Raw genomic sequence first — 24801 nt, forward strand, 5'->3', positions numbered from 1 at the left:
TCAGTATTGATTTGTGGATTCTTATTTAGGCAATGGGTTATAATCCATTGCTATCATTATTTATTTTGAGCCTCAAATTGTCCCAGATTTGGCTAGAAGAAGGTCCTTCAAGCTGACCCCTGTGTCTCCATCATTTTTTGAGCACTTCCTGACTTCCTGGCATCACAAGATGTTCCAGGCTCATCTTACACAATCCTGGAATCAGCCATTTCTCCAAGGAGCCCTAGTTCCCTAGAGCAGGAAATGGTATTTAGAATCCAAGATTTGGGCAGTAGGTATACTCTTGTATACCTACTTGTGGCAAGAAAGCTAGGAAGTATGTATCTGTAAATACATCTGCATCTATTTCTCCAGCTCCAATCCAACGCCACAGGGATCTTCCATTCTCCCCCAATTCCATATTTCTACTTCCCTTCTCTAACAGTAAGAACCTTGGTTTCCATCAACATCAATCTATTTACTTGTTTGCTCAATCCCACACAAAAAGGATTTTCAGAATTGCTACACCCATGCCATTATAAAAAACAAACTTTCTAAGCAGGGATCAAGATTTATGGAATTTTATTCAAGATTCTCTTTTTTTTTGTCTTTAGACTGAGGTCAATGAATTTGAACGCAATTCAAATGTTACATGGACTAGTTACTTAATTCCCTTTCAGTGTGGTCATGTTATTCATTTGAAATACAGGTGGATTCATTTGTTTCTGCTTATATGCACTTTTAGGGGATTTTCCTCATCTTCACTGATTTATTTTTCAATACACAGGACATTAACATAGTCCCCAAAAGTCCAATCTATACAAAACTGCGTACTCAGGAGTGTTCATGTCTCGCCCTTTCAGTCCATTCCCACCTACTTCTAGGCCCCCTCCAGAGGCACCCCCAACACTTCACAGCACAGCCTCCAGCCTCCAGCTGGCAGCTGCTAGGACCCAGGGGGCTGGTGCCAGGTCCTGCCCCTCCCTTGCCAGCTCTGTGTGTCTGTAAAGGGCAACATCAGAGTGACAGCCAGTACCATCTCCAGCAGGGGCTGAGTTACTGGGACAGAGGAGAGAGCTGCAGTCCCAGCCTTGCACCCTTGCATGGGGCCAGCCAAGCCCCCAAGAGCATGGCCTCCTGGGCAGCGGAGCCAGGGCCTGGGCAGCTTATGAGGTGAGGGGCCAAAGGAGCAAGGAACGGGTGATGGGAACGGGGAAGGGGGGCATTCCATCTCGCTCTCTGCATCCCGGCACAGCGTGAAGCCTGAGCTCTTGGATGGCCAACGCCACCGGGCTGCACGCCACCGAAGTCTCAGGCTCGATGGGGTTGATCCTGGCAGTTATTGTGGAGGCCACAGCGCTGCTGGGCAACGGCGTGCTGCTGGTCGTGGTGCTGCGCACGCCAGGACTGCGCGACGCGCTCTACCTGGTGCACCTGTGCATCGTGGACCTGCTGGCGGCCGCCTCCATCATGCCGCTGGGCCTGCTGGCCGCGCCGCCGCCGGGGCTGGGCCGCGTGCGCCTGGGCCCGGCTCCCTGCCGCGCCGCGCGCTTCCTGTCGGCTGCGCTGCTGCCGGCCTGCACGCTGGGCGTGGCCGCGCTGGGCCTCGCGCGCTGCCGCCTCATTGTGCACCCGCTGCGGCCCGGCGCGCGGCCTCCGCCCGGCCTCGTGCTCACGGCCCTTTGGGCCGCGGCGGCGCTGCTGGGCGCGCTCTCCCTGCTCGGGCCGCCGCCCGCACCGCCCCCAGCCCCAGCGCGCTGCTCTGTCCTGGCCGGGGGCCTCGGGCCCTTCCGACCGCTCTGGGCGATGCTGGCCTTCGCGCTACCGGCCCTCCTGCTGCTCGGCGCCTACGGCAGCATCTTCCTGGTGGCGCGCCGCGCTGCCCTGGGGCCCCTGCCGCCCGCGCGCGGAGCCCGGCCGCGCTCCGACTCTTTGGATAGTCGCCTCTCCATCCTGCCGCCCCTCCGGCCTCGCCTGCCGGGGGGCAAAGCAGCCCTGGCCCCCGCACTGGCCGTGGGCCAATTCGCAGCCTGCTGGCTGCCTTACGGCTGTGCGTGTCTGGCGCCCGCTGCGCAGGCCGCAGCGGCCGAGGCGGCCGTCACCTGGGTGGCCTACTCGGCCTTTGCGGCTCACCCCTTCCTGTATGGACTGCTGCAGCGCCCCGTGCGCCGGGGACTGGGCCGCCTCGCCCGCCAAGTGCTGCGTCGGCCACCGAGAGCCTGCACGCTGCGGGTCTGGCACCCGCGGGCACTCCTGCAGCACCTCCAGGGACCTCCAGAGGGCCCTGCCCTAGGTCCCGCTGAAGCACCAGAACAAGATGCGGATTTGGCAGGAGGGGAGAGCCTCAGCATACCAAAGGCCACCTGAGAGATTTGTCTCATATGCTGAACTGAGACTGGAGAAAAGAGGCTGGTATCAGAAGGGATCTGTCCAGCCTCCTGCACCTGCACAGTTTGTGGCAGGTGTCCTGCTGAGAATTCTGGCTCTGGAACAGGAAGAAAGGGGGCCTGCAGCCTGGAGAGGCCCAGAGGCTTCTGGGAGCTAGGAATCCTGGGTTCTGGGCCTAACTGTACATGGCCTTGTGCACACACCTACCCTTCCCTAGGCTTCAGTTTTCCCTTTGGAGCCTGGATCATCTCTGAGGGCTTCTCCAGTGTCCAGTGGTTTGGACACCCACGGATGATGCCCAGGCCAAGGATGGAGCAGAGATGGGCAGGATCACAAAGAGGGCCGTAAGGGCTCCCAGCCAAAGGGAAGGACAAAGCAGGGCGGGCGCTAGGTTCTAGCCACAGCAGGAAGAACCAGTGGAGACATTCAAAGACTTCCCTGACATCTGAACCAAGGAGAGGTTGGACAAAGCTACTGGAACTCCTCCATCAGCTTCTAAAATGCCCAGAAAACAACCGGATCAATATGGTGCTAGAGGCAGGAGACTGGACACATCCCCCCAAAAGGTCCTGAAGCTCCAGAACTGGCATGTGCAAGGGCCTGAGGCCCAACTGGGCCTGGTGGATTCACAGATGGGTGTCCCTGGGGCCTCGGCTGCACCCACTATCTGGAAGTTTCGCCAATATCCACAGTGTTTCACAGCTTCCTGCTCGCAGAATATTTATTCAAAAACAGGGATTGAAAAAACTGTACAGAGTGTCGGCTGCTGAGAACTCAGCCCTGCCCCCATGCCACTCCCCCAGCTGCTGGGCAGTGCCCCGCTTTGGGTTGTCTCTGCCAAGCCCAGCCAGTCCATTCCAGTCAAAAGGGTATCAGTGGAAGCAGTAGGAATCTGCAGGGAGGTGGGAAGAGAAGCATGGCCCCCAGCCATCCCCAGCCCTGCTCCTTGATCCCCACAAGGGGGCAGTAGGCTGGGAAGCCCTAAGGGATAGGGAGTGACCCCCAAAATAGGGGCACTAAGGATACTCCCTGCATCCAAGCACAGAGCTAGAGGGGTAGAGCCCCCTACCCCGGGGCAACTGCAGCTCCCAGAACCCTGGGCCAGAAACTGCCCCCGCCCTGAGCACAGGAACTTCCACAGACCAGGGCCAGGCAGGGGTGCATCGTGCTTCTGGGCATTAGTGGCGTTTGGGACCCCAGGCCGGAGTCCCCTTGAGCAGGTAGGGTGCAGAGGTAGCCCCTGCCGGCGGTCCTGCCTGCTCCCACGCCTGTGCCTCAGCCGGCCTCAGTAGGGGGAGAATTTCTGCCGCTCAGCTTTCTTGCTCCCATTGGCCGCTGCCATCTTGGCAGTGTAGGCTGCCAAGCCCGGCGGTGGCCCTGGGGAGGCAGGTGGTAGAGCCAAGAAGGGCACAGGCTTGAGGCCGATGAAGTTGGAGAGGGAGATGGCGTAGGGCGTGCCCAGCAGGCCTGGGGGTGCTGCAGGCAGGGCCGTGAGGGGTGGCGAGAATGGGGCAGGCAGGTCTGCAGGGGCCGAGCCGGGTGTCCCCCCAGAGGTAGACTTGGCCGTTTCTAGACTGGAGAGAGGAGATGAAGGAGAAGGTGGCAAGGAGAGAGGGGGCAATGAGGGCAAATACAGGGGGTGAGATTAGATGAAAGATAGGAGAGGAGAATTGAAAACAATGATACGCGGTGGATGTGTTTGGGGAGAAGGGAAAGGTGGAAGAGTGGGCATGCAAGAAAGGACAAGTAGATATAGTATGTGGTGAGGGGAGAAATGGGGGGGCCAAAGACCCAGGGAGAAGAACCAAGGATGGGAAGATGGGACATGAGGGGGGTGATGTCGAGGGGAAATGAGGCAGCATGGAGGGAATGGGGCAGGTTAGCGGTGGCAGAGGAGCTCAGCTCTCCCCACCCTCCCTGTGCGCATGAGCCCCGTGACCTGTGACCCCCACCCCCAACCCTACACTCACCAGGCAGTGATGAGGTACTGAGCAAGGGCGATGGAGACCGGCGAACCTGTGATGGTCACGTGCCGCTCTCCAGCGCCCTCCGCTTGGTTCCCAATCTTGATATGTGCCCCTGACATCTGCCGGATCTCACTGATCTTGCTGCCCTGGCGCCCGATGACGCAGCCAATCAGCTGGAGGGAGGGCGGAATTCAACCCTAGGAAGGCCCAGACCTGGGGCCCCCCACCCACCCTCAAACCAAGCCCTCCCCTGCTCACGTCATTGGGAACCAAGAACTCCTGCGAGCTGGTCTGTGCGCCAGGATCCAGTCCTGGGGGTGAGAAGAGGATTGAGGGCGGCTCTGGGCCTTACCTGCCTCCCCACATCCATCCCAGGAGGGCTGCATGGCCCCTTGGGATCTGCCCCCCCCCCCCCCCCCCCCCGCCTCCTTCTGCAGGGGGCTGCTCACCTGGCACCATGGTGGGTGAGGCAAAGGGGACTGTGTGGCCCGAGAGCTGCTGGAGCTTGGTGACCTGTGGCAAAGAAGAGGGGTTAGAAGTCAGAGGAGGTTTGGTTCGGGAAGGGATATCCGCGTTGGGCTGTGGTCACTCACCTCAGCTGGGGTCACAGCCCCATACTGGCCCTGGACAGAAAAGCCCTGTGGGGACAAAGTGAATGAAAAGGAGTTACAAAGACAGGTCAGGGCCGTTTGGCCAGAGTCACTCCTTGCTGCCTCTCCCCAAACCCCCGATTCCTCCTTCCATCCCCTCCACCATCTCAGTCCCCCTTCTCCAGTAATGCTTCCATCCCTCCTGCTAGTCCCCTCACCTGGTTGGCGGACAGAAGGACAGTACCTAAGGAGAGGCTTGGGTGATACGGAATAGTGGCTCCTTTGGGTGGGGACTGAAAGGGACAAATGGGCAGCTCTATCAGGACCTTCTCAGGCCACCGTGACCTCCCAAGGGCCCTCCCCGTGACCCCCAGGTAAATGCATCCCGCATCCTGCAGCTTCTGATTCATCCCTGCAGCCCCGCCCTGTCCCGACCTGGCGTCACGTCACGTGCACAGGATTCAGGGCCTGACAAGGCAGGCCCAGGCCCCGCCCCTGCCCCCTCCCCCTGCCCCGGGCAGCACCTCCAGGATAACAGCGCAGATCTGGCGCACACACAGGATGATGGCATCAGGCACCCCAGACACCGTGACAGCACGCTCTGTGGAATTGGGGAGCAGGTCCCCTGCGACCTGCACCTGGGCACCTGTTGTCTGCAAGCAGAGAACAGGGCCACGTCTGGCTGCTCTCATAGCCCAGAGAAGGGCGGCCCAGGTTCAGAGCTCCCCAAAGGATAGGAAGCCAGAAGCCCAGGACCTTTCTCACAACTGGACGGTGGGGCTCCCTGGGGGTGGTGTCCCCTTTCCCTCACCTCTCGGATCTCCTTGATCTTGGTGCCAGCCTTCCCAATCAGCGAGCCACACTGGCTGGCGGGGATGACGAGGCGCAGCGTCACTGGAGGCCTTGAAATGTTCCCACCATTGGCAGGAGCTGAGCAGAGGTCCTGAGCAGGAAGACTGTGGGTTGGCTCTTGCACACCCCTGCTGCTTGCCTACCATAAAGGAAGGCCGTCCCCCAGCTCCCGTCCTATGTGACAGCTCTGCCTGTGCTTGGCCTCCCCATTACCACAGCCACTATATGGAGTCGGACCCCTGTTCTCCCGGGGAACCAGCCTTGGCCTCCCCCCCAGCCAGCCACAGACCTCGTCCAGCTTGAAGGCGATCATGGAGACTGCATGGAAGACAGCCGCTGTAGACCCGGTGATGGTGGTGATGCGCTCGGGGCAAGAGCCTTCCGAGATGGTGATGCGGGCGCTGCTCTGAGGGTACAGGACAAGTGCCGGGCAGCGGGGCTTCTCCGCTTTCTCGCCAGCAGCACGTCTGCCTGCCCCACTCACAGGCCCCAGCAAAGCTGTAAACCGCCACTCTCTAGGGGCACTCACTGGCTGTCCCAAACAGTGGGGTCCAGGGAGAAGGTGGGGCAGGAATCACCCCTCCCCTCCAAACCAGGTGCCCTGGGCTCCTCCCCACACCCCAGCCTCACCTGCTCCCGGATCCGCTTTACAGTCTCTCCTTTCTGCAGGAGACAGAAATAGAGCAAAGCTCTTAGCCTGAGTGCCTGCTGCCACGTTTCCTGGACGGAGGCCTCAGGGTGAAGGGGACACACAGCACAGAACTGGGCACCTACCTTCCCGATTATGCTGCCCACCTCCTGCAAATAAGACAAGAGTGGGGTCAGGGAGGGTCCACTGCCCAGGTCCTGTCCCCCCAGCCCAGGAGACAGGATACCTGAGCTCGCCTGGTAGCCAGGCCTGGCCGGGCCTTGCCCTCTGCCGCCCCCACCCCGAAGAAGAGCCTCGTCGTCCACGCACCTTGCCGTGCATTAGCATTCGCAGGGTGAGCGTGATGCTGAGCTCCGGCTCCTCCTCCAGCCCCGCATCTGAGCTGCTCATCCTGTCAGGCGGGGCTGGGGCCGCAGCGGCCTGAGTGTACGTCCACGCTGCGGCCTGGCTGGCTCTGGCAGGGGCAGCAGAAAACGGGTCACGCAGGAGCCCAGCTCTCTTTCAGTTCCCCTGCCCTTCCATGGGGACCCCAGGGCTGGATTAGCCAAACTCCCAGAGGAAGGAGACGGCATGGACACCATGGTTCAAATGTCCCCCTGACCAGTGTGCTTGTGTGCATCTCACTAGCTGTGCAACCCTGGACCTCTCACTGAACCCCGCTGAACCCCAGCTTCCCCATCCGCACGAAGGGGAAACCAAGTCCTACCCAAAGGGCTATGAGAATTAAAATGAGCTAAGGACATGAGAAGAATGAACGAGGCCTCTGAGAGTCCAGAGAAAGGAAGCCTCCTCCGTGACCTCTTGGAAGAGGGGAGCCATGTGGACTGGGCCTGGAAGGGGAGTTGAGGTTGAAAGGTTACTTCACAGCAGAACTGGTGTGCAGGCCAGAGCCCCTGCTCGCTAGAGCATGGAGGAGCAGCTGGAGACGGAGGTGGACCAGCCATGGGGAGCCATGGCAGGCCTGGAAAGGAGGGTGGAAGTGAAGATAGTAATTCTCTAGGAGGGCCCCCTTGCCTGCCTTCCCTCTGCCTGGCAAAGGCTTGGGGGCACAGGCTGGGAGCCCCAGCTCCAGAGGCTGCTCCTGTCCACTAGAGCTCACTGAAACAGAGGCTGCCTGCAGACAGCGCTGAGCAGGGTTCACTCAGCACTGGGGGACACAGAGAAGTGTTTTGGGGACCAGCAGTCTGTACAGCGGTTTCTCAGGCCTTCTCCTATATGCTGAGGCGGTGAGTAGCCAGGCTGACCACATTCCCAGCTGGGAGCACTTTCTGCTATACCAGAAACAAATCACTTGGGCTCTGAATCTCAATTTCCTCACTCATAAAACGGAGGGAATGCTTCTCCTCGGGACTGAGTGATGGGTGAGAAAGGGATTTGGGGGGTGGGGAATGTCAAGGCCCAGTAACTGATGGAGGAAGGAGGAGCCAGAGATTAGCTGCTGGGATTAGCCCAGCAGCCAGCCCTCCCCATCAGACCCCTTTTCAGGCCCTGACTTAATCCTGAACCTTAATCCTGCCTGGAAATCCCTCTCCTCCAGCGGCTGACTCCCGCCAAAGCTCAGCCTTGGTGGGGAGCTCACTGGGGGACCAGAACCAGGGGAGGAACACAGGTTGTGGGACCAACTAGTGCCAAGTCTGAGCCCAAACCAAGCCCTGACACTGTAAATCCCTCCTGCCTGGGGGGGGGGGGGGTGCGGGGGCAAAGGAGGAATGCTGGGCCTGGGGTAGCCCGGACACCTCTGGGCACTTTCCTCCTCAGCGCCCCACCCTGACAGGGAGCTCTGCCCAATACCTTCTTCAGAACTCTCCTGCTAGCCAGGGCGTGGGCATGGAATAGGAAAGGGGGCTCCTAGCTTGGCTCTTTCTCAGGAAGCCTGAGCAAGCCCCTGCATGGCACGAGGCATTTCTTCATCTGTACAATGGTGGTGACAACCCTGTCTCCCCAAGCCCAGTAACTGTAGCCTCCCCAGCATCTGCTCCTTCCTCCATTCCAATTTTGCCCATAGGCTCTCCAGAGGACAGAGGTCAGGGGTGGGCGCAGGGACTGTGCTCTGTTGGCACCCTGGCCAGCCTTGTGCTGGCCGTCCTTGCTGACATCCCCCAGTTGCCTGCACTTTCCCTGCAAAGCGCTTGTGATGACACCCTCGGTTTCTGCCTCCCTGGACAGCCGAGTGCAGGAGCCCCTTAGAGCAGGAGCCAAGAGAGCCACCTTCTCCTGTGTCCCCAGCACTCAGGCCAGAGTCAGACTAGAGAAGGTGCTCAGCACATCCTGGGTAGTGGACAGATGAATGGGCCAAACAGAAAGAGAACCTGATGCCTACAGGGGGTCTGTAACCTGCCCAAGGTCACAGCAGCTGAGGCACGTTGAGATTAGCAGGGTCCAGCCTGCTAGTGAGGGGCTGTCACAGGCCCTGCCTGCCTCCCCTTTCTGGCTGTCCTATCCGAATCTGTCAGTCCTCTTCCTAGAGGGGGACTCTTCAGTGGTAGGGAGCAGGCTTTGGTTTCTGAGACCCCTGCCTGGCTAGCCGACGTGGGTTGTGTTTAGAAAGGACTGACGACTTGTCTAGAGCTATAGCCTGAAGCTCCAGAATTTTCTGGGTCTCAGGGACGCCTTTGGGGTGGTAAGCAGTGGGAGACCTGACATTGTCCTTATACCATTTCCACACCACCTCTTGTGGGTCTAAGTCTCCAGGAAAAACAGGAGGACAAAAGGACTGGAATGTGGCCAAACTGGGGCTGCGCCCCTGAAAAACATAAGGTCTTCAGCAGAGCCCCACTGCCCTACATTCAGTGGGTGACCTTGGCCAGGCCTTTACCTGACCTGGACCTCAGTTTACCCACCTGTGCTGTGTGTGTGTGTGTGTGTGTGTGTGTGCGCATGAGCGAGCACAGGAGGTAGAATAGGGGGAGTTGCTGGTCTATCTGTCCTTCCTGTTCTGAGGGACCCACAAGGTCTTTCCTGTCTTTAGGGGAGAACAAGGTCTGTCAGATTATTCTCATAGGTGCCCTAAAACGAAGCAGCCCTATTAGGCATACTGACTCCCCTTCTGTCCTCACAGGGGCTTAAGGGAGTTATTTGCTGCTCCAGCCCGATGGACCCTGGGTCCCTACTAGGCCACCCACATGGCAGCTACGAGTCATGCCACACTGACCTCCAGCTCACCTCTGGGGGTGCCCAGCCCCCTCTGGTCAGCAGGGCTCCCTGGCAGATCATACCCAGCTCAGACCAGGCCTCTGACCTCGAGCGTTCCCTCCTGTTCCCCAGACCCCTCCCCAGACCCAGTGCCCACTCCTTCTGTCCCTGGCTTCCTGCCACCCAGGCTGGAGGGGGCGGAGGGGGGATGACAGCTGTGTAAGCGATGGTGGCTGCCCCTTCCTGCCCCTCCCCCCCAGCTGCCTCTCTCTCTCTCTCTCTCTCTCTCTCTCTCTCTCTCTCTCTCTCTCTCATGACAGCTGCCCAATCAAAGGGCTGGGGGCTTAGCCAGCTCCCCCCACATGCTGGGATCAAGTGTCCACCCTGGCTTTGTTCTGAAGTACGAACAATCCGGGGGAGGGGAGGGCTCCTGGGGCCAGGCGACTCAAGTGGACTGGCCCGCCCCTTGGGGGATTCCCTCAGCTCTGCTGGCCAGAGGGTCTGGCCCAACCAGGGCCTGGAGACCCACCTGGGCTGGGGAAAGAGGGGTCCAGTCTCCAAGTTCACCCCCCAACACCCCCTTCAACCCCTCCAGCCCCCAACCTAGCAGCCCCCTTCTACTCCTATTCCAAAAGCAGCCATGCTGGCCACACCCAGTGATGCTGGGGAAAGGATCCGGCATCATCGAGGCAGGGCGTGGCAGGGGTGGGCATGGGGCAGGGGGGGTGCACTGAGGGACTCCGACTCCCCTGCTTGTCCCCCTCTCTGGGCATGCTCACCCATCCTGACTGGCCAGGCCTCCACAAGAACTGCCCCAACATCCTTGGACCTGGACCCATTCCCCCAGGCTCTCAACCTTACAGCCTCCAGGGAAAGCCATTCATATCTACCTAATAGGAGAGTCAAGGGAGGAGGGGCCTACAGGGGAGCAGACTGGGGTCCGCCAGCTCTAGCCTCTTGACCCAGGGCTGTCTTGTAGACTCAGTGCTAGGCAAGGAAGGGAAGCGGTAACAAGCTGGCTGGTGCCAGAAATGCGACAGTCTCCTTAGGTCACCATTAGGCATCCCCCCAAGGGTCCTCAGAGTCAAGGGAAAACAAGGCAGACCCAGGCACAGACTGGGTTCCAGGAGAAAGGGCAGTTTTGTACAGCCCCACCCACTGGTACCCATCCCCTCACCTCACCCAAATTGAGAAAGATCTCTAGCTTCCATTCATGAGACTGAGTCACTGCTGCTCAACAGCCATCCTTGGCTCCCCAGTGCCCAAGGAATAAAGCTTGCTCTCCATAGACAGACACTCAAGGGCTTTCATGATCTGGCTTCTGCCAACTTCTCTGGTCTCATCTCTACCCCATCCCCCCCTCACACAAACACCAGGCTGCAAAACACGCCTAGCACCTCCAGGCCTCTGGGCCTTTGCCCAGGCTGATCCCAACTTGAAATGCCCATCCTCTCCACTCTCTGTCAAAATCCTCCTCAAATCCCCGCTCCCCTGTAAAACTCTTCCCAACCTTCCAAGTCAGATATGATCACTCAGGCCTCTGTGCCCCCCAAAGATATACCTGCAACTCAAAGGAGTCCCGATTGGGCATTTACGAGCCTATCTTCCCACAATACGGAGAAGAGGGCAGGAACCAGAACCAGCTTCACTGTGCAGGGAGAAGATAGGGCTCACAGGGCGTGGAGGCATTAGGGACCAGAGATGGGGCTAAGGGTCCCAGAGCAACAGTGAAGATCGGGTAAGAAGACCCAGGGACCGGGGGGCCAACCACATGGGAGAGCCAGGATCTGCCTGGACAGGGTTCCCAGTTCCCATTCCTCAGCACTCAACACCCCTGCTCCTGTTGTTTCTCTGGGTCTTGGGGCTCCCCGGGCATGTCACTGGGGTGAAGGATGTGTGCTGTGCTTTGAGACTTCTAGGGACCCATTATGGGTTTCCCCATGGGAAACGGGGGACTGGAAGAAGAGCTGGGGTGTGGCATAAGTTTCACAAAGCCGACAGCCTGTCACAGCTGGAAGGCCTCACGAGAGAGGAGCCTGAGGACCAGAGAGGAAGGGGCTTGTTTGGAAGGCTACATGAGAGGCAACTGATAGAGCTGGGAGAGCCCAGGGGTTCCACCTGTGCGGCTCACAGCTTTTTCCTCAAGAGGTCTGCGCCACTGGGCAATGGTGATGGAGGCTGGAGGGGGGGCAGTGATAGGAACAAGGAGGGTGGACAGAGCGTGTCTGGGGACACAGGGCGGGGCAAAGCTAGCCTCCCTGTGGCCTGGCCTGCCAGGGTGTGTGGGCCGCCTGCTCCCAGCCCCCCACCCTGAGCATGCAAGAAGAACAATCCCCTTGTGTTTGGGCAGCCTGAGCCTGCATGCTGATGAAGGCTGGGGGTGGGGGGGTGGGGGCTGGGATGGGGGCGCCTTGGAGGTTGAGAGGGTTCCAGGGCCCGGAGGGGGTAGGGGACTTACAGATGGGAAAAGCAGAGGATCCTAGGCACTGGCCCTGAGGTAGGGAGGGTAACTCCAAGAAACAGTGAAGGCCAGAGTTGAGGTTTAAGCTCCCAGGGGTCCAAGAGCTCTTCGTGTGGGTGTGGGACAGAGGGCCCCTGGGGACACATGCCCTGATAGTCCAGCATGAAGGTAATCATCCTGGGCTTGGTGGGGACCACGAGCCCACATTCTGGGAGGAGGGAATGCAACTTACTCCGCTGCATCCCTTGAAGACCACTTCCCAGGATGCTGGGACCAGGTGGGGCACTGGGTGCCACAGGTCTCAAGATGGCGGGCCTGGGATAGGGGAGTGAGGAGACGGGCGCCTCCCTCTCTTGATCAGGAGGGCACCAGGGCCAGGCTGAAGTGAGTAGCCAAAGCCCCCCTCCCCACCCCACTCCAGCTAAGGAGCCAGATCAGAGCTGAGAGGCTGAGAGCCACAGGGCACCAGGGACCACTTGAGCCTCCAACTGTCATCTCCACACACCCCTGGCTTGGAAGTCTGTGTCTGGCCCCACCAAAAACAGTAAAAAATGGGAAGGGGTGTGTGCCCAACAAGGACCTGAAGGGGAATGGCAGATGAGAACAGAGATGGAGCAGAACCAGAACCCAGGCCAGGAGGTCGAAAGAAGAGCAGGTCCAAAGGACAGAAATAGCAGGTGGGATGAAGGCCTCCAATCTGGGGTCTCGGGTCCAGGAAGCTCCTCCCTGGTGCTGGGGGCTCCTCTGGCCGACCAGCGCCCCCCACCTGTGCAGGCCTGGGCCCGTGTGGGACAGGGAGCGTCGTCCTCGCAGTCTCCCAGTCCCCCAAACCCGGGACCCTGGCCTGTGGACACGGGCGCCGGCTTTCCGCCCCCGGCCGAACCCCCAAACTTCGCGGCCCGCGGTGCCCCGCCTGGCCCGCGCCCTACCTCGCTGGGGCTGTCCTGCGGCGGCGGCGCGGCGGCTGGGCCGCTCAGTCCCACATTGTCCCCGGGAGAGGCGGCCGCTCACAACTGCGAGTGACATCAGCTGCGAACAATGAGGGGTTTGACAGGCGCGGAGCCCGGCCGGCCCGGAGCCCGGCTCCGCGCCCCCCCCACCCCCCGGCCCGCCCGGCCCGGCCCCTCCCCGCGCCCTCCCCGGATCCGATTACAGCGCGCCGGGCCCGCCCCAGTCGCCCCAGTGCCGCAGCCGCCCGCCCCGCCCCGCGCGCCGCGGTGCGCCCCGCGCAGCGGCCGCTTCCGGGAGGGCTGGGCGACCCTCCCCTTGCAGCTCCTCCAGCCTCTGGGGGTGGGGGGCGCAGGGTGGATCGGGCCCGAAGCGCGGGGCCCAGCAGCGGTCCTCCCAACGCCGCCGGAGCTGCAGCCGGCCGCGAGTCCTTGCTTCCGGCCGGATCACTGCCCTGCGCTTCCACCGAGCCCCCTGCACCCCCATTCCGGCCTCGGCCGGGTCGCCAGCCCCCGCGCTGCCTGGCTCTGGTTCTGGCCCTTCCGAGCTCGGGCTTTCACCCTCTGCCAGGCTGAGTTCCCGGCTGTGCTGCTCTGTGCCATCCATCCCTGCGCGGGGCTCTCGCCCACCAAGACTCGCACCGCTTAACCACCCTAGGGCTGCGGCGAGGCCCGGCCCTCATCCGCCCAGGCCAGGTTACCCAGCAGCCGGAGGAGGAGCCTGAGAGCGGTGCGACCCGTGCACCCCGCCCGTGACTCCCCCAAAGCTACCCCCAGAATTCCTTTTGGGGCTAGGGTCGCAAGGGAGACGGCGCAGTTGAGTACTGTAGTAGGGACTGGGTAGGGAGAGGCTGGGCTGTTCCAGGCCCTCTCTTCCCCGACTGCACGGCCTGCCGCCGCCCCCTGGGGAGCAAATCTACCTCCCCGTCTTCTTCGTAATCGGCTCAGCCTGGTCCCACTGACCTACTCCCCCCACAGCTGAGTCTCTTGGCACCTGGGGGTGTGGGGGTGGGGAGGGGAATCCAATCTCCCTTCCCCTCCATCTGGCCTGCCGGACAAAGGGCAGGGGGACCATCTGGTCCCGCCAGGGTGGGGGCGGGGCCCACAGTGGCCGTCCCAAGCGTGGGGGAGGGGCGGCGCTCTGGAGACAGAAAGAGCCTGTGGGGTCTAATTGCATCACTTTATTTCACCGACCTCCACTCTCCTCCCCACCCCCCAAACCTCAGAGCAGGAAACAAGCTTAGCTGAGAAAACCCAGGCCTAATAACTTGGGGAGGTGTGGAGCATTCAGAACGAGGAGGAAAAGCAGGGAAATCTGAGGGTCAAAGAGGTAATACTCTCTTTTTGGGAGGCAATTCTGATCTGGGGTCAGCTGCAACCTGTGGGTGAATGGAGTTCAGCATAGCCCATATCCTAAGCTTGGCAAAGGATCTCCTGCAAGGGCTGGCCGATGGGGTCCCCATCTTTCCAGACAGTGGGGTGCTGCATGGTTGGGAGGTCACGCGTGCCTGTGCAAGTGCTTGTGTGGCAGCACAAGTATGCATGTGTATGCAATGCAAAGCTGCACCTGAGCAGGCATGGAGTCAGAGGTGCATGTACCTCTGTTATTGGGTCATATTTGGGAACATATGTAAACATGCATTTGGGCATGTAGGTATCTGTGACCTAGGAGGCGGGGTAGGGGCTGTAGAGCAGCCAAAGGAGGAGGAGGGAGGTAGGAGGGAGAGGCTGAGCAGAACACAGGAAGGAGTAGAGCCTAGCAGGAAAGCCTTATAGCAGAAGCTCATCTAATGGGTTACCCTCCATCAGATCACGTCCCTTGATTCCTGAGTTGTTTTCTCTTGATTTCAGCTCCTCAGTCTATGACTGCAAGAGAAAGAGCAAAAGAAAAAGGCAGATAGACCCCCAAAGACAAGTACCCAGATAGACAAACAGACACACCTGTTGCATGTGCATGATGAACAGGAACCCATGGAGAGAGAGCGCCTCAGGCAGGCAAGCAGCCCACCCCAGCAGCAGGGCTGCGCCTTATGCTAGCCCCTGCAGGAAATTCAGCAGCCCAGTATGCCACTCCTCAGGTTTGTCAAGGTAACAAGGGTGCCCCGCCCCCTCTATGACCAACACCCGGTGGTTGGGCAGCTGCTTCAGGTGCTCAAAGCTGGTCTGACCCATGGGGTCCTGGTCTCCATATACAATAAGAGCCGAGGTCTAGAAAAAGGAGAGGGAGACAGAGTCAATAGGACCAGCCACACCAGCCCCAGCCTCCTAGGGATCAGCTCCAGCCCTCCCCATCACTTTGTCTTTCCCTGGGAATACTCCAAATAAGGGGGAGAGATAAGCTGGCCCAGTGGGGTGGAGGGAGCCAGCTCCCGAGGGCCGGGGGCATGGATTTCTGTCTGTCCTAGCACACCGTTTAGCACAGGGTTTGGCACAGTAATATGCTAAGAAAACCAAAACGGCAGTGTTGAGTGGTTCAGCTCCTCCCAGAAGCCACCCTTTGGCTACCTGGCCCCCACATGAGGAAAGGCCCTGGGAGGGCCCCGTCCTTGGTCCTGGCAGGAGCTCTCAGCCTCGCACACAGGGATACCTTCACACTAGCATAGTCCACAGCATTGATCTTCTCAGTGCAGATGGGGGCCACTGGCACATAGCCCCGGAGCTGGGAGCCAGGGGCCGTGAGGAAGGGCAGGGAGTACATGCCACTCAGCGACGGGCTGATCACAACTGGGGGGCCCAGCTCCAAGGCATCCACCACAGCTGCTAAGAAGCTGCTGGGGACCAGCTCCCCGACAGGGGCAGGGGCTGCTGCTTCCTTGGAGCGCCCCAGACCTGCAGGGATTCAGGTGTGGGAGAGATAAGACAAGGGTGATGAGTGGGAAAACGGGGGAAGAAAGGGTCCTTTCCTCTAGGAAGCCCTCCTAGGTCAGTCTCTGTGCCAGGGTCCTGCAACAAGCAGTACGTCCGAGTTTATTCTTACAACAGCCTAGATTCTGTCATATCTGTGGCAAGCATGAGGCACCTCCCTCATGTCTATGCCCATCTCCCCCAGCAGTGCCCTGGAGAGAATCAGGCTCTGAAGTCAAACACAGCTGAGTTCAAGTCCCAGTTCTCCATCTACTACCTATGTGACCTTGGAAAATCTCCACAGCCCGGCTGCTCAGTTTCCCCGTCTCGAAAGGGAGATAACAAAAGTATCTGCCATTTAAGACTGTTGTGAAAATTAAGTGACTTAATACTTAACAGGCCCCTGTGGCAGGGCTAGCAGGGTGAGTGCCTGGGACAGTAGCTGAGGGGGCTGGCTCTGCACACGTACCTCCCCTCCAATTAGTAGGTCCCTACCTTCCCCTAGAAAGATTAGCTTAAGACATTATCCTTGAAGCTCAGGCCAACTCACTGTCAAAACCAATCCCATCAGGGCCTGGAGGCCCGCCCTTGGGCACTGAAACCATTACAGCTATGGCCAGTGAGGGCAGCAGGTCAGCCATGCCACGCCTTCCACACTTGACACCAGGGGCTGGGATCTGCCAGTTCCAGTCATGGTGGGCAGCCTGGGGCTGCCCCTGCCTCCCTCCAGCTTAGGACTTTCTATCTGGGATCATGACTAGGGGCTTAGCCACCCACCAGGCCCTGCTCTGCCCCCAAAGGTGCCAAGAAACTCAGTCTCACTCCTCAGGGCTCCTAATAGAGCCTATGGTATGGCTCTGTCAAATATTTTCCTTCCAACTGGCAGAGCACCAATTATTTATTGTGTGTCAGGCACTGATCACATACCCATATGGATAATCTCATTGCGTTCTCAGTGGAGCTAACCCTCAAAAGGAGTGTGGTTGTCTTCCATCACAGATGAGACAGAAGCTCAGAGACCTGAGTCACTGCTCCTGGCAACACAGCCAGAAACAACATCCAGGTTGAGACCAGAGAAGCTCAGAGGTCCTTGCAGTGTGCACTGCTCCCTGTTGAGCTCAGGGCCCAGCCTGGCTAGGTCCTTCCCGTTCCACAGCCTGCTGCCATGAATCCCCAACCGCCTTTGTCCAGAAGCCTGCCCCAGAATTACCTGGCAGGTCAATGGCCACAGCCCGGTAGCCAGCCTGGGCCAGCCTGTGCAGCGTGCCCAGATTCTGCCAGGTCTCAGAGGAGAAGCGGATGCCATGCAACAGCAGAACAGAGAAGCGGGCGGCCAGCCCACTGCCAGGCCGAACCTCCCGGAAGAAGAGGCTCTGGCCCTGCACCTGGACGGTGCCCTCCTGCTGCTCCACGCCCGCCATACTGCTGCTGTGCTGGTGCAGTACCTGCGGTTCAAGATCGGGCTGGTGACAGAACAGCCTGCCCAGGTGGAGCAGAAGGGCTGCCAGGGAGAGCACGGGGGTCCCTGGGGAGCAGCAAGGAGGCCTCCGGAGGCTCCCAGAACTGTAGGAACATGCTTTGGGGGCGAGGAAAACGTAGGTGATATTTCTGCCTCTGACCCTCACCTAATAGTATGGCCTTGGGCTTCAGTTTTCTCATCTGAAATATGGGCTAATAAAGACCACGCCAAGAATTAATGAGCTAAAATTAAAAAAAGAATTGTCCCTGGAAAGAACTCAATACATGGGCCTCCCATTACGATCATTGTTCTTACTGTTATCCTTTTCTACAACTGTGGATAGTACTTAGCTCATAGGTGGTCGGTAGGATTAATGAAGCCACTTGTGTAAAACACTCCGAGCGGGCCTAGAACTTAGTCCTAAGCAAGTAAGTGCTCAGTCAATAGTAAGTAGCTATCTTGCGTATCAACCTCTTCCTCTTCAAAGTCCCTGTTACAGGGCGGGAGGCTGGCACCGCAGGTGGGGGTTATGGTTGGAGTAAAACACCCTGGAAGAGGAAACTGGAGTGCTGAGCTGGAAAAGGCTTTGGAGTTCCCGCCCGCAAAGGACGCGCAGTGCTCAGCGCGCTGACGCCGCGGTCAGGGGCACCGTCACCGGCGCCGCCACGGCTCGCGAAGTCCTCTCTGAGGACTTCGGCTCCGGCTCGCTGGGCCCGGTAGGGCGCACGCGGAAGGGGCAGGGGCAAACCCAAGGAAAGGGACCCAAGGAAACGAGATCGCAAGTGGAGAAACTTGGGGTTGGTGGGGGATCTCACTGGAGAGAGGAAGCAGAGGGTCGGGGGCGCAGGGCAAGTACCTGGGGAGTTGCGTGGGCCCGAGCAGATAGGAGGCTGGCGAGTGCTGGCGGCGAATGGGGACTGGGGCGGGGAAACTGGGAAGGGGCTGGGGAGGGGAAGCCGGGATGTGGCCCGGCCTTGAGCGCGGGGCCGGGCCGTGCTCTGGGGCGCCCTCTTGTGGCCACAAACTGCCGCAGGGCCGGTCAGTGCTGTTCTTCTCACAGCGGCCTCAGTTTCCCCAAGCCCCTTGGCATCACGTGCCCCAAGCACCAGACTGGGTGCAGCCCCGAGGCCCTCGGCGACCTACCCTGCATGCATATGGCGTGGCTTGAGGAGTTACTTTGGGGTCGCATCCCTGCTGCTCTCTCCTCCCATCTTTCCTCATCCCCAGCCTGGACTGCCAGGGCCCAGAGTTGTGTGCCGGGCATGCAGTTGAGGCCAGACAGGTTTGAATGCGAGGTTCTGCCAATGTCCAGCCAGGTAGCCTTGATCATTTTCCCAACGCCTCGGAGCCTCTTTCCTTGCCTGTAGAATGGTTGTGACGTTGCCTACCGCGCAGGGTGCCAGTAAAGGAGTGAATTCTGCGCGCTCCCGGCAGCTTCTCCGTGCTGGGCCTGGTGGCACGCAGTGCCTGAATCTGAGGGGCAAAGCAGACGTCGGTCGCATCTCATCAACCAGGAAAGGTGTCATAGAGACGTGAAGGAGCCCAGGGGCCACCACAACTCTGACCGAGTGAACGTGTGTATACTTGTAAGGTCAGGGAAGTCGTTGGGCGGAGACCTGGAGCTGCTGCATAACAATAATATCTGGCACACGAGACCTCGCTGCCAGACACTGTGCTAAGGCTTGACCGATCCTTAAGTGCTTAAGGCAACCCTTATCCTTCACCCCCCTTTACAGACGAGGAAGACTACGCGAAGGTGGAGATGCTCCTGTGGGAAGAAGCTGGGTGGCTCTCCCCTGGCTCTCAGGCCGAAAACTATGCTAAAAACCTGAACGGGGAGACCAGGCCTGCGGACTTCGGGGCATCGCCCCCAGCCCCCCACCCCTACCCCCATCAAGGCTACTAGGCGTGCGGACTGCGCAAGCGCGCCCCGGTGGCCGCGCTCTCGGCCCCCTAGTGCCCGCCGGCGCCTGCAGAGCCGCGGAGGCAGCGCCATGGTCGCTGCGCTGTTTGGCTGTTGGTTCCGCGTGGGCGGGGCCCGCTCCGCGGTGGCAGGCCCGGTCATCTCGGTCCGCCCGGTGAGTGTCCCCGGGGAATGAGGCCTGCAGGGTGCCCGGGGGCTGGCCATCCTTGCTCCGCCCCTTGCCCCGGCGTCCTGGGGCAGAGTCCTGCGGGAGGGGCAGGCGCTGGGCAGCGAGTGTGCGCGAGTTCGTGTGCTGTGTGTGCACGCGCGCGTTGGCCTGCGTGTGTTCTTGGGCGTCTGGGTGTACGTGTGTGTCGGTGTGGTGTGTGTCAGTGTTCCTTGTGCCTATGTTGGATGGTGTGTTGGTCTGTACGCCCGCTTTTTGTGTGTGTATACTATCTACTGTGTGTATTTCTGTGTGTATTTCTGAGGGTCTGAGTGTGTCCGTCTGTCGGCCTGTGCCTGTGTGTTTCTTGTGTGCGTGTGTAATTTTCGGGTTGTGCGTATGACAGTGTGCTTGAAATTTGAGTCTGCACATGATTTTGAAAGTGTGTGTGTGTCTATCCGTCTGTCTTCCTGATTTTGAGGGTATGTATTTCAAGGCATCGGTTGCACACAGGCCAGTGCATGTTCAAAGAAGCTGCGTGTACGTGTAGGGAGGGAATAGCTAATGCAAAACAAAAGTGGGTGGGGACAAGACTATGTTTGCGTATTCGCGTGTACAACTGTGTCATAGTGTATGCGTATGCCAAGGACCTAACGCGGGTACGTCTCCAGCCCCTGGCCCCAGTATCTGTAGCTAGACCAGGTTGCCCAGTATCGCGGGATCAGGTTGTTTAGTGCGCCAGCTGCCTGGGTTGCCAAGGCAACGGCCGATGTCCTGCCCTCCCTTCCGGGAGAGGCGTCCCTGCGCTCCAGGCCCACCACAAGGGGAGGCCCAGCGCGGAGGCTCCCGGCCCGATGGGAACCTAGGCTAACGCCGCGTTGGAGGCGGGCATCCTAAGCTGTTCCCGGTCAGAAGGAAGAATGGAGCGCGCTCTTCCTCCGCTCAGCTCCTGGGTCTCCACCCGACCTGGGAGCCTGGGGGTGGGAGCTCGGGAAACATCCCCAAAGAGGTGGGTGGAGCTGGAGACGGGTCCCCAGTTCCTAGCTCAGGCCAATGCCCAGCTGGCACTCAATAAAGATGTCTTTACTAGAATGTGGGAACAAGCAGGCATGCTCCTCCTAGCTTCCCAAAATGATGACAACACAGCCACAGATTGGAGTCCACCGTACTGTTGAAATCTCACAGGAGGCTTGGGAGGGCAGCCTCAAGGTTATCCTTCTGCCCATTTTACTGACAAACTGAAGACTGACAGCCAGAAAGTGGCAGAGCAGAATCTCAAAGCCAGGGCTAACTGCTGTGTCTGGCTCCGGGCCCTGAGGTCTGTCCTCTGGCCTGGCAAAGGACCCAGACGGAAGGAGTCCATGAGCAGGTCACTTGGCATGAAGCTGGCGGGTGGCATTCATCTCTCCAGGCTCCATGCTGCCCTTTCCATTTCTAAGGGTACCGTTCTCCCTGGTCCCACACCCCCTCAAGCCTCAGCTTTTCCTACTTCGCAGATTCCCCATGAGCCCTCCTCCCACTTACTATCAGCTGGGGTGGAGCATTAAATATTCCCACGAGTTGTAAAACACATTCTGATTTTAGCATTATTATAGGCAATGTGATAAAAAGAACCATTTCCAAACATGCCCTCTACAGGATGTCTCTTTGCACACCGTCTCACCTTTGACAGCACTCACCGCTCTGTCCACCAGCAAGGCTCCAGTTCTTCCATCACTTCCCAGCGCCATGCTTTCTTCCTTGCAAACCGAGTGTGGCCCAGTGGTTAGGAACCCGGCCCTGGGTTGAAATCCCAGTTCCTCTCCTTGCTTATTGCAATTCGGGCAAGAGAATTTACCTCTCTGAGCCTCAGTTCTCTCCTCTGTGAGAGACCTATAATCATATCTGCTCCCCAGTTTTGCTGTGTGAATTCATGAGCCCTTGTATGTGAAGGACCAAGCTCAGGGCCTGGCTGTCAAAGCACCCGATGAACGGAAGTAGTATTAGCTGGCACAGTGACGATACTGGTCACTGAGCATGCTATGTGCTAGGGGACATCTCGGATGCGCCTTCTCACGCTGCGGGGTAACTGAGCCCTTGCCCTGGCATGTGGAGTAGTTGGGTCTGAACGCTCAGACCCTTGCCCAGAACAGGGGAAAGGGCAAGGGCTGAGTTTTTCCTCTGCTTGGGGCTTCTGGGTGGGCTTTGGGGATAGGGTCCAGGGGACCTCATGGAGGCTCAGCCCAGCCTCGTCTTCCTCTCCTCTCCTCCTCCAGACTGTGGTACAGACCTCCATGAGCCGGTCCCAGGTAGCCCTGCTGGGCCTGGGCCTGCTGCTCATGCTGCTACTGTATGTGGGGCTGCCAGGCCTCCCTGAGCAGACTTCCTGGCTCTGGGGAGACCCCAATGTCACAATCCTGGCTGGTCTGACCCCTGGCAACTCCCCCATCTTTTACCGCGAGGTGCTCCCCCTACACCGGGCACGCAGGTGGGTGCTGACCCGAGGGTGTGGTGGGAGGACTAGGCCCAGGGGGAGTCCCTATGTGGGACCCCAGCTCAACTAACGGTGCTCAGGGCCTGGGAGGGTAGGGGATAAGCCTAGGAAGAAAGTGGGCCACTGCCAGACCCTGAGGACCCACACTCCCATGTGCCCACAGGGTGGAGGTGGTGCTGCTCCATGGAAGGGCCTTTAACTCCCACACATGGGAGCAGCTGGGCACACTGCAGCTGCTGGCACAGAGGGGCTACCGGGCCGTGGCCCTTGACCTCCCAGGTGAGAACCCCCACCCCTGGGTCTGGGGAGGAAGCCTGCAGCAGGTACAAGGGGGCAGTTTTCCAGAAGCGGGAATTGGAGGGGTAGGAAAACCCTAAGATGTGACTGGGGGGCATCTGGACCCCAGTGTCTGAACAAATAGTGGCAGGTCACAACACAAGATGGCAACACAGAAAGGTCTGTGTCCTTATTTTCTACCTTGTGAACAGTGTGGATTGTTGCACGTCACAGAACAAATGGAAACGTGACTCACTTCACTGTGACTGCTTGGGGAGATTCACTGTATATTTTATGACAAACTCGGGAGCTTTTTTTAACTGTACAAATGATTTATGCTATCGCTCTTGTCATTAAAAATTCAAGTAAGAGTGATGCTCTCAGAGACCCATGACACATTTCTCTCCCTCTCACCATTCTAAGCAGTTTGGGGGTGCCAGACCCTTTTTGGGCATTTCCATACATAGAGATGCACACAGACAATGTGCATGATTGTGTGGTAGGGCTTATAAACATCACTGGTGTCCTGCCTGCTTAGCAAATCTGTCTGCAACTTGGTTTTCTCCCCATATACCATGTCTCGTGGATCATACCAGTCACTATGAACCTCACTATGTGACATCGGAGGGATGGACAAGTTCTATCTGGCAAATCCTCCCCTGGTGAATATGTAGGTCGATGTAGTTTGCAGTGGTAGTTGAAATGCTCAAGTATTGAAGCCAAAGCATCTTTGGACATGCTTCTTTGAGCATGTGGGCAATAATTCCTGTAGGGTAGCTACCAAGGACAATTGATAGGTCAAGGACAGACATCTTTTAAATTTTGTCAAATATTACCTTACCCTTCCCCCCAAGAAAAACCCTGCTATGTGGCTTTATCCTCCCATCAGTCACACATACCAAAGTGCCCATTTCCCCACATTTTCTCCAACACTGCATATTACCAGTCTTTTTTACTTGTGCTGATATGATGAATGAAAGATGTTTTTCTAGCAGGCCTATCACATTACAAAAAACAGCTTCTGGGATGTTTGGGGCAGCATGTGCCATGTGCCACCACTCCCCATCTCTTTCCCCCACTGAGGTGGGCAGAAATCCCTTCCCAGCCTCCCTCAGCTGGTGCCTCCTGCTGCTCCCAGGTTTTGGGAACTCAGCACCTTCGAAAGAGGTAAGCACAGAGGCAGGACGGGCGGAGCTGCTGGAGCGTGTGCTGCGGGACCTGGAGGTGCAGAATGCCGTGTTGGTGAGCCCCTCGCTGAGCGGCCACTATGCCCTGCCCTTCCTGATGCGAGGCCACCTCCAGCTGCACGGATTTGTGCCCATCGCACCTGCCTCCACCCAGAACTACACCCAGGAACAATTCGGGGCTGTGAAGGTACTGGGAGAAAGGTCTCCAAAGGTCCTGGCTTCCTATCATGGCTTAAGTCACGGGGGGAAGGACTCAGGTCTCACTTGGAGGACACGTGGATCCATCCTTGATCTGGGTGGAAGAGATGGGTTGTTTGGGGAAGAATTCCTAAGGAGGTGGCTTGAGGGCCAGTCCCCATCAGGCCCCAGGATCACAGCCCCTTGCCTTGCCCTGCAGACCCCAACTCTCATCCTGTATGGGGAACTGGACCGCGTCCTGGCTCGGGAGTCACTGAGGCAGCTCCGCCACCTGCCCAACCACTCCGTGGTGAAGCTGCAGGACGCAGGCCATGCCTGCTACCTCCACAAGCCGAAAGACTTCCACCTTGTCCTCCTTGCTTTCCTTGATCACCTGCCTTGAGCTTACCCACTGCCCAGGCCCCAGGCCTGTGCTGAGCTTGGAGGGTCTGGACCAGTCCCCCACCACGGAGGCAGCCCCTAGGATGGGAGGCCAGAGGCCACAAGGCCAGGCCCAGTCAGGACCTCTCATTTAATCTCACAAGTGCAATAAATAAAAGTATTTTTGTCGTGCCTGTGGAGTGACAGGTCCTGTTTCCTGGTGTTGCTGCAGGTGGGGCGGGAGTGGGAGGGAGTGCTCCAGCAGCCTGGGAAGGCTAAGAACATGGGCTACTTTAGGAAGTGGGCTGACTGCCCTCATCACTCTGTGACTCAGTTTCCTCATCTGTAAAATGGGCATGATGGTAACACCTCGCTCAGAAGGTGGCTTTAGGATTGGATGAGTCTGGGTAAGTGAAGCTCTTGGCCACACAATGCTCCTGTGGGGTGGGGGTGGTATTACTACTGCTGCATGACCACTGCGATTGGTGGGAAATCCAGGGCCTGGCAGCTGAGCTGAGAGTAGTCAGCAATACAGGCCAAACGATGTATAGAGGTGGGGGTGGGGAATGTGGTTTAACAATTAACATGGTACTGCTGGTGAACCACAATCCTGCTTGCCCCTGGGTATGTGTGGGTCAGCAGCCCAGATTTAAACCCCAGGAGGGTTGGAGTGGATCCCTCCCCTCCCCTCCCAGTCCACCTCCTCTGGGCCCTGAGGGTAAAGTCTTCAACCCTGCGTTCCCAAGCTGACTCAGTGCCTGGAGCAGAGGGCAAAACTGGCTGAGAGTGCAAAGGGCAGCCCAGCACACAAGTGAGCAGCTCTAACTGTGTGCAGTGTGTGCGTGGCCAGGGGTGTACCTGTGTCTTTATCCACCCTCTCGGGTGGCTGCAGAAGACCCAGGGAGCCTGGCATAGGGTCCGTCAAGAGTGTGCTACCTGTACACTTTCGTGTAGTGTCCCCACCTCTTAC

At 58.8% G+C, this 24801-nt stretch overlaps 4 protein-coding genes across 9 annotated transcripts; 2 read left to right on the forward strand and 2 right to left on the reverse strand.

Moving 5' to 3' along the window:
• The first annotated feature begins 1154 nt into the window (after window positions 1-1154).
• GPR62 (G protein-coupled receptor 62) lies at window positions 1155-2463 on the forward strand. The gene has a single exon (XM_081072722.1). It carries the CDS (start codon window positions 1255-1257, stop codon window positions 2344-2346), a length of 1092 nt encoding a protein of 363 aa, XP_080928848.1. The 5' UTR covers window positions 1155-1254; the 3' UTR covers window positions 2347-2463.
• A 601-nt stretch (window positions 2464-3064) lies between these two features.
• PCBP4 (poly(rC) binding protein 4) lies at window positions 3065-13123 on the reverse strand. Of its 2 annotated transcripts, XM_081072720.1 has the most exons (13): window positions 12948-13123; window positions 6735-6879; window positions 6551-6574; window positions 6407-6439; window positions 6066-6182; window positions 5736-5867; window positions 5449-5577; window positions 5143-5217; window positions 4928-4972; window positions 4784-4847; window positions 4593-4645; window positions 4338-4507; window positions 3065-3941 (listed from the first exon to the last, which is right to left on the reverse strand). In XM_081072720.1, exons 2-13 carry the CDS (start codon window positions 6813-6815, stop codon window positions 3653-3655), a joined length of 1212 nt encoding a protein of 403 aa, XP_080928846.1. In that variant the 5' UTR covers window positions 6816-6879; window positions 12948-13123; the 3' UTR covers window positions 3065-3652. The 2 variants fall into 2 exon arrangements, with proteins under 2 accessions (XP_080928846.1, XP_080928847.1); XM_081072721.1 differs by lacking the exon at window positions 12948-13123 and having other exon boundaries at window positions 6735-6890.
• Window positions 12978-18629, reverse strand: ABHD14B (abhydrolase domain containing 14B). 3 transcript variants are annotated; one of them, XR_013994897.1, is made up of 5 exons: window positions 18412-18629; window positions 17020-17254; window positions 15553-15794; window positions 14907-15173; window positions 12978-13047 (listed from the first exon to the last, which is right to left on the reverse strand). XR_013994897.1 is itself a non-coding variant. In XM_081072726.1 (4 exons), exons 1-4 carry the CDS (start codon window positions 18487-18489, stop codon window positions 14994-14996), a joined length of 735 nt encoding a protein of 244 aa, XP_080928852.1. In that variant the 5' UTR covers window positions 18490-18629; the 3' UTR covers window positions 14850-14993. The 3 variants fall into 3 exon arrangements, 2 of the variants coding, with proteins under 2 accessions (XP_080928852.1, XP_080928853.1); XM_081072726.1 differs by lacking the exon at window positions 12978-13047 and having other exon boundaries at window positions 14850-15173; XM_081072727.1 differs by lacking the exons at window positions 12978-13047; window positions 18412-18629 and adding an exon at window positions 18125-18292 and having other exon boundaries at window positions 14850-15173.
• ABHD14A (abhydrolase domain containing 14A) lies at window positions 17883-24023 on the forward strand. Of its 3 annotated transcripts, none has more exons than XM_081072723.1 (7): window positions 17883-18065; window positions 18664-18859; window positions 19005-19346; window positions 21593-21804; window positions 21974-22089; window positions 23225-23460; window positions 23671-24023. In XM_081072723.1, exons 3-7 carry the CDS (start codon window positions 19263-19265, stop codon window positions 23851-23853), a joined length of 831 nt encoding a protein of 276 aa, XP_080928849.1. In that variant the 5' UTR covers window positions 17883-18065; window positions 18664-18859; window positions 19005-19262; the 3' UTR covers window positions 23854-24023. The 3 variants fall into 3 exon arrangements, with proteins under 3 accessions (XP_080928849.1, XP_080928851.1, XP_080928850.1); XM_081072725.1 differs by having other exon boundaries at window positions 17904-18065; window positions 18664-18842; XM_081072724.1 differs by lacking the exon at window positions 17883-18065 and having other exon boundaries at window positions 18806-19346.
• The last annotated feature ends 778 nt before the right edge of the window (window positions 24024-24801 follow it).

Source organism: Rhinolophus hipposideros (assembly GCF_964194185.1).
Source record: "Rhinolophus hipposideros genome assembly, chromosome: 14".
NCBI classification, from domain to species: domain Eukaryota; kingdom Metazoa; phylum Chordata; class Mammalia; order Chiroptera; family Rhinolophidae; genus Rhinolophus; species Rhinolophus hipposideros.

Coding starts and splice junctions, on each gene's coding strand:
- GPR62 (XM_081072722.1), top strand. CDS start 1,255: ATGGCCAACGCCACCGGGCTGCACGCCACCGAAGTCTCAGGCTCGATG.
- PCBP4 (XM_081072720.1), bottom strand. CDS start 6,815: ATGAGCAGCTCAGATGCGGGGCTGGAGGAGGAGCCGGAGCTCAGCATC. Junction 5,578..5,735: donor AGATCAAGGAGATCCGAGAG/GTGAGGGAAAGG, acceptor CTCTGCTTGCAG/ACAACAGGTGCCCAGGTGCA. Junction 4,646..4,783: donor CTCACCCACCATGGTGCCAG/GTGAGCAGCCCC, acceptor TCTCACCCCCAG/GACTGGATCCTGGCGCACAG.
- ABHD14B (XM_081072726.1), bottom strand. CDS start 18,489: ATGAGGAAAGATGGGAGGAGAGAGCAGCAGGGATGCGACCCCAAAGTA. Junction 17,255..18,411: donor CCACGCCATATGCATGCAGG/GTAGGTCGCCGA, acceptor CTTGAACCGCAG/GTACTGCACCAGCACAGCAG. Junction 15,795..17,019: donor TGTGGCCATTGACCTGCCAG/GTAATTCTGGGG, acceptor GAATCCCTGCAG/GTCTGGGGCGCTCCAAGGAA.
- ABHD14A (XM_081072723.1), top strand. CDS start 19,263: ATGGTCGCTGCGCTGTTTGGCTGTTGGTTCCGCGTGGGCGGGGCCCGC. Junction 19,347..21,592: donor CGGTCATCTCGGTCCGCCCG/GTGAGTGTCCCC, acceptor CTCCTCCTCCAG/ACTGTGGTACAGACCTCCAT. Junction 21,805..21,973: donor CCCCTACACCGGGCACGCAG/GTGGGTGCTGAC, acceptor ATGTGCCCACAG/GGTGGAGGTGGTGCTGCTCC.